Source organism: Phyllobates terribilis, unplaced genomic scaffold (genome assembly GCF_046119375.1).
Source record: "Phyllobates terribilis strain yellow unplaced genomic scaffold, ASM4611937v1 Scaffold_7__3_contigs__length_470593459, whole genome shotgun sequence".
Lineage (NCBI taxonomy): Eukaryota > Metazoa > Chordata > Amphibia > Anura > Dendrobatidae > Phyllobates > Phyllobates terribilis.
The window spans coordinates 421,721,875-421,728,719 of record NW_027362767.1 but is presented as its reverse complement, the minus strand read 5'-3'; the positions used below and the strand labels follow the sequence as shown (position 1 = coordinate 421,728,719).

Genomic DNA, 6,845 nt, shown 5'->3' with positions numbered 1-6,845 from the left:
GCGGCTCTGGCACAAACCCGGCGACGCGGAGGTGGCACGGGCAGGAGCGGACCGAACGTGTCGGCTTCTCACTTTTTGGATTTTAGAAGGGCATGACATGCCTATATCTGTGTCTCCCCCTCCTTTTACTCCTCCGCCTCTTTTCTTTTCGCATGACTATATGTACTTGTCACTTTTCCATGTGTTAGTTGTGTCTTCTGAGCAGTTTGTCAGCTTTTGGACACCTTTGAAGGTGTTTTCTATGTGTTTCTATGTGTTTTTGTTTGCCTGCCATTGGTTTTAACGGTGTTCGAAGGTGTTCGACGAACAGTTCGACGAACAGTTCGGCGAACACACGGGTGTTCGACGAACCGAACCGAACTCGAACACTATGGGGGTGGCTCAACACTACTCACTATAGCGAATTTTTGGCTATTTTGCAGCCTTAGGTGATATTGATGGTATAGATATTATACCCTATCACCAGGGACCATTGCAGACAAAAAGAGTTGCCCACCACTGAAAATTAAAAACAGAACACAGATTGTTTAAAAATAAAGCATACTCACCATCCTCATGCCCCTGCCTCCCATCTTCCATTCTGCACAAGTTCCCTGCTGATCTCTATACTTCCTGTTTGGTCCAGATTAGTAGGGGAGCACTACAACCAGTCACTGGCTGCAGCGGTAACTCGTTAGTCGCTGATAAGGCCAATGATCGCCTGCAACAGTCACATGCCAGTATACTATGACTAGTGATGAGCGGTTTTCTTGGGATCTGAATTCGCTGGCTTTGTCGAATTTTCCCCCAAAATTTGATACGTTTGCCTCAATTTGAATTCCTTTTGAAGAAACCCCCCACAGCATAATAAATGTAAATAAAAATTATATAGTAAAGAGGCCAGAGATGAAATGCACAATGGCGGAAAGAAGAGAGTCAGCGAGTAGGTGAACACTGAGGTGTATATTATTTTTTAAATTTTTTTACATTTTTTGGCTCTAAATGGCTCAAAGTTCACCTATATTTTCGTTTGCAAATCTAAACACAACGCGTTGGAATTTGCATGAAACCACTCACAAATCTCTGGAAATTCTACTCAAACTTGATCCTCCATGGATCGATTTGCTCATTTCTAGCTATGACAATAAAATGATAATACGACATTGATAAATTAAAGCTTATCATAAACACAGCCAATAGTCAAAATGAAAACCATAATTAATTTTACCATATATACATACAGGGGTCTGCTTTGCATGAAGGCAAACCATGCAAGTACAATGAGGCCAATGATGGGACGGAGGCCAACACTGAACTGCTTGTTCTCCTTCCTTTCCAGTAAAGTGTATCCTTCGCTTGCATTCTTCCTTCAAGGGATGTATAAAGAACTACTTGATTCCTTCATAGCCTCTAGATGTGCTCCTCCTCTTCAAAGTGACGCCAGGAGCTTCATAAGCTATGCTAAATCTTACATTGCTTTACACCAAGCTCTTTTATCCAATCAAGGTCAACCTGCTATGTGAAGGAGTTGCACAGACTCTACTGCAGCAAAACAGTAGATTATTTGGAAATTTGATTACATTTTAATTTGAAAAGCAAATCAGCAATAACAAAAAACAAAAACACAGCACAAATGTGTCTATAGCCCTTAAATGGGTTGTCCACTACTAGGACAACCCCTTCTTGATCTAAATGTTTGGCCCGTTAAAGTAAAAAAGCTTATACTCACCTCCTGTGCCACCGCCACTCCAGTGGTGCCGGCACTCGTGGTCCTGGGGCTTCTATGCGGTTGTTGTGACACGTGAGCCAGGAGCCCAATCAGTGCTGATGTCACTGTCCACACCTTATGTCAAATTGAACATGGAGAGGAAATCATGGCTGAGGCTGATCTCTGACTTCCTCTTTCTGTTCAATTGTTAAGAAGGTGGGTCCACCGCTGATTGGGCGCCTGGCTTATGTGTCACAACAACCGCATGAGATCCCCGAGACCGTGAGTGCTGACACCGCTGGAAAGGAGCCTGCACAGGAGCGGAGTATAAGCTTTTTTATTGTACTGGGGCCAAGCGTGGGGTATCACAAGATGTTGTCCAAGTAGTGGACAATTTCTTTAAATAGGCATAGATGTACCAATGAATTCAGTGTCAAATAATGCTTGGTGGGACCTCCATCCTAATTCTAGGAAGTGAGCACCATGTAATCTCCAACTGCAGCCTCAGCTAAAAGATATTTTGCACATACTGTAAATGTGTGGTCCCCTGAAGAAAAAGAGAGTTATAGAAACGTGAGTGAGTGACTCCTATAGACATAAAAAATGAAAGCTACACAACTGTTATCACCTTTCTACTCCTTGGCTAGGTAAGGTATTTGACTGGCCAGCAGTGAAACGGGTGTTGGAATCCCCCTTTTATCCCAAAGGCCATTGTAATCCAGTCCTGTATAAAAAAAACATATTGGAGAGTTAGAAAGCAAATCTATCACCAGGAGAGATGAACAAATCTGAATATGAATCGAATTTGTGTAGAAATTTTCAGAATTTGCTAAATCCGTCCAATTCAAAAATTTTGCTTTGTGTAAAATGCCTAAAAACCATCGACAATTCACATATTGCAGAAATATGCATCCACCAGAGAAGGATTACGTGATCTTGGGCAAACTAGATAGGATAACTGAAAAGCATTATGGGGAAGCCCTATCAGTGTCACTGGTGTGTCAGAGTTGACAGACAGTCGCCCTGCAGTTGGGTACAGGAGACCACTACTTTGGCATTACAGACATCTTCGTAGAGGCTGGCTGTCTCCAGGACCCAGCGGCTACCTCCCTCTGGCTAATTAGCTCCCTGGCCTGGGTGTATAAATACCTGGTGTGTCTGAGAGGGAGGTGCCGGCGATATTCATTACTACTTGTGAGGCTTAGCAAGAGCAGTACTTCGTCCTCTCTAGAGCTTGAGGCCATGTGCGAATTTGTCTGGAGTCATCTAAAGCTAAGCAATTCCCTCCTGTTTGTCTACCCTTTTTGCCTATAGAGTTTAGTGGAGATCTACTAGTGCTCATCTCCTCCCTTCCCTAGCCTTAGCCATACGCCAGGGAAAGTCAGGGCGAGGCACACATGCGGCGATTGGCGAAGAGCCAATATAGGGACGGTAGTTGAGACAGGGTGACACTAGACCAGACTAGGAGGTCTCCTCTCCCCCCTTTCCCTAGTGTCTGGGCTCCCTTTCCCTTTTCCCTCTGTGTTGCACTAAGTCTTTCCCACACCTTGCATGACAATCAGATGGGCTATTACAGCCAATCAAATGGAAATATCATAGGCTGTACAAAAGCAAAAGCAGGAAATGCAGCAGCCATTTTGTGATAAATCTGGATAGTGAGAGGACGTCACAGCTCAGCCATAGAGAGGAGAGAAAGCCATAGAACACTGATCAAACTGTATAGATAGTGTGTGACAGCATAGCAGTGATGAAGATTAGTGTGTGAGGAAAGGAGAATAGTATTATAGTATCTTTTCAGAGCAATTAGAGGCATTGTACATATGGAGGCTTAGTACATGGAGGCTTAGTACAGGAGGCTTACTACATTTGATTCATGGTGAATCGATTTGCTGCAAATCAAATTTACTGAGAAAATTAAGCGACGCTGGAGAATTGCAATTTCTAAATTTTCAGTCATCTCTAATCAACTGTAATTGATCACAGAGAACATCACTATATGTCGACCAAACGTCGGGTCTTTACTAGCGGCTTAATGAATAATTAAAAGTTTTACAAATCCAGATGTCTACATCAATGAGAAATAACCGTCTCACATGGGACTGATGTTTAGAGTCAAAATACTAATTGGTACTAATGAGCCACTGGCACAAACACACAATGGTGCTTATACTTAAATAGCAGCAGCGGGAAGAGTTTACACTTTTGCGCAAAGAAGGTAAAACCTCATAACGCTCAACCCTCACTATTACTGTGTTTACATCCATTATTAAGTTGCTAATCAGAAAGGTGCGTCATCTACATATCTTAAAATAATTATATTGTTATTTCTGTCCATTTATACTTGTTAGAAATATGAAATGGATAATTTTCTCTTATTATTATTACTTTTAATATTACTTTTTTATATATTTATATTTTTGTTACTATTATTTTATATGTATTCTTACTATTTCTGGTAATGATTTGTTTTCTATTATCACTCTTTATATTTCGGTTTATTTTTGCTGTTATTCTTGTTTTATCTGAAAAATCAATATAATAAAATGAAGCAAGTAATTGCGAATGATAATTAGTTTTTATCAGTCATTGGGTTACATGCGGTGCATTGATTTGTCGCAGTCAAACTTTACTTTTTCCAAATCACAGACAGTAATAGGTGGCTTGAAAGATAGAAAATCTTTTGTTGCTATAGGGCATTGTAGTTTATGTTTGTTGCAGTCAAATATCTTTATTTTTCTCACTCACCTTTACATTTTTTTCAAGTTTCTCAAACTTCAAAAAAACTGAATTTCACTTATTTCTTTTTAGCAGCTTTGCTTATCAAAATATATATATATTTTTTTATATTTTTTTGTCAATAATCCATTTTTTAAGATTTTTCTTGTATTGTATGATATATTTACGGCTCTGATATTTATTTTTTTGTTTATAATAATCTATAAGATTTGTTTTTTCTAAATGATTCCTTCCTAATAGGAAATGAAAATAATTCTACTGAGCCATTAACCAGATTTTTCACTCTGTGAAGCAGTCTGTCTGGAAAATGTAATGATTTTTTTTGTGTAAAAAATATATCAAAGTGCTTATTTTTTTAAATAGAAGGATGCAAAATTTAAGGCTGAATATTATGTGAAATATTATTAGACTGCGGTTCCTTGTGTCCACCAGAGAAAAATGACTTGAAGGACTCAACCTTCCTCTAGAACATGCACAAGTCAACTGATAATTGTAAACTCAAATAGATTACTTGTGGATAAAATAATAAAAAAATAGACCCTAGCAGAAAGTGTTTGGTCCAAAGTCAGCTCTAATTGGGCTTATCTTCAGCTAAGCCAGACACATTGTTGTGTCAGAGCCTGGACTCACCGGTGAATCCTCTGGTAGAGTAAAGCCCCACATACACATTTGACTAATTTCAGCCATTCCCGCTTATATCAATGGGTTCGGCCTACAGTCTAATATGTATAGGGCCCCCAAACTGATTTTCAATAGAGATGTTGATCGAACATGTCTGATTTTGGACTGACGATTGCTTTGTTCTTGTGGAGATAAGTCGCCACCAGACTTATCTAGCTACGGATCTTTCATATAGAATGTGTAGCAGGAGTGATCAGCCGAATGGGGGCTTCTGTGTATGTGAGAGCCAGCCAAGATGGCTCTTGACCAAGCGATTGGCTGAGCCATCGTTCAGCTAACAGCCATCTACTGTATGTGGCTGACTTTAGCCTTTTGTAGGCCAGACTGACATTGATTATTTATCATCTCTTCTGAACATTTTGAATACTAGTCCCTAGTGATGGAGTATTTTATTCAATATTTTTTTATAGAGGCTTTGGTGGTTAATGCTCTATTGAAATTAAACTTCAATGATGAAACCGAATCCAACAGAAAATACGAAAATACACTATCTGTCCCCTTTTTTATAGATTCAGTACCAGATCCATGAATTTAAATCCTTCAAATAAGACTATGATGGCCTACTTTATCATTAAAGGCATATCAGACGTAAAAGAGCTCCAGCTTCCAATATTCCTCCTGGTTCTCTTGATATATCTTCTTACTCTTGGGGGTAATATGACCATTTTTCTACTAGTTTGTTTTGATCATCATCTTCAGACTCCCATGTACTTCTTCTTGGCCAACTTATCCATCGTGGACTTGTCTTCATCAACTATTACGCTACATAAAGTTCTCCTTATTTTCATATCGGGGAATAATTCTGTTTCCTTCCATGATTGTATCACCCAAATGTACCTCTTTGCTTCTATTACAGGTCATGAACTTTTTATCTTGGTAGCAATGAGTTATGACCGGTATGTGGCCGTCTGTAACCCTTTACGCTATCACTCGGTCATGACCAATCAAATTTGCCATCTTTTGGCATCTTGCTGTTGGGTGTTGGGGTTTTTGCTGATCATTCCTCCACTTGTTATTGTATTAGGTTTTACCTGTTATACATCTAACCACATTGACCACTTTTTCTGTGATATGATGTCCCTTGTGAGGTTGACCTGCAGTGACACCTCAATACTGGAGATCCTGATCCTCACCGAAGGACTGATTCTTTCAACCCTCTTGCCTTTTATTTTGACTTTTCTACCCTATGGTTTCATAATTTGGACCATAATCAAGATCCCAACCAGTGCTGGGAGACGTAAGGCGTTCTACACATGTTCCTCACATCTGACAGTGGTGACAACTCTTTATGCCATCCTGACCTTTCAATACATATTACCAACCCCGGTGAACTCTGCAGATAAAAAGTTTTTCTCACTTTTCAACACAGCGGCTATTCCTATGTTAAATCCACTAATCTACAGTCTGAAGAACAAAGATGTTAAGTCTGCCCTTAGAAGGTGGTTTATGAAGAGGAGAATCTAGAGAAGACATGATCTGATGTACTATATATATATACATGTAAAACACAATGAGAGAGCATATTGACAGCAGGGCTGTGAGGATTTTCTGCAAGTGGTGAGTAGACCATATGATGAGGATCAACAGGATAACTGGTTGATCCCTTGGCATTCCCACGATCCCTAAATAGGGAGAGCTGAATCCCTTATTTGAATAGACTCGCGTTCGAGCATATGTGCTGCGACTCTGTTCACACAAGGAACTACGGATCACCCATTTCTATAAACAACGGGGATCCCAG

General features: G+C 39.9%; 1 protein-coding gene across 1 annotated transcript; it reads left to right on the top strand.

Annotated features, from left to right (window-relative positions):
- The first annotated feature begins 5,629 nt into the window (after positions 1 to 5,629).
- Positions 5,630 to 6,568, top strand: LOC141153306 (olfactory receptor 6C74-like). Its single transcript, XM_073638021.1, has one exon. The coding sequence runs from the start codon at positions 5,630 to 5,632 to the stop codon at positions 6,566 to 6,568; it is 939 nt and encodes a 312-aa protein (XP_073494122.1).
- The last annotated feature ends 277 nt before the right edge of the window (positions 6,569 to 6,845 follow it).

Coding starts and splice junctions, on each gene's coding strand:
- LOC141153306 (XM_073638021.1), top strand. CDS start 5,630: ATGAATTTAAATCCTTCAAATAAGACTATGATGGCCTACTTTATCATT.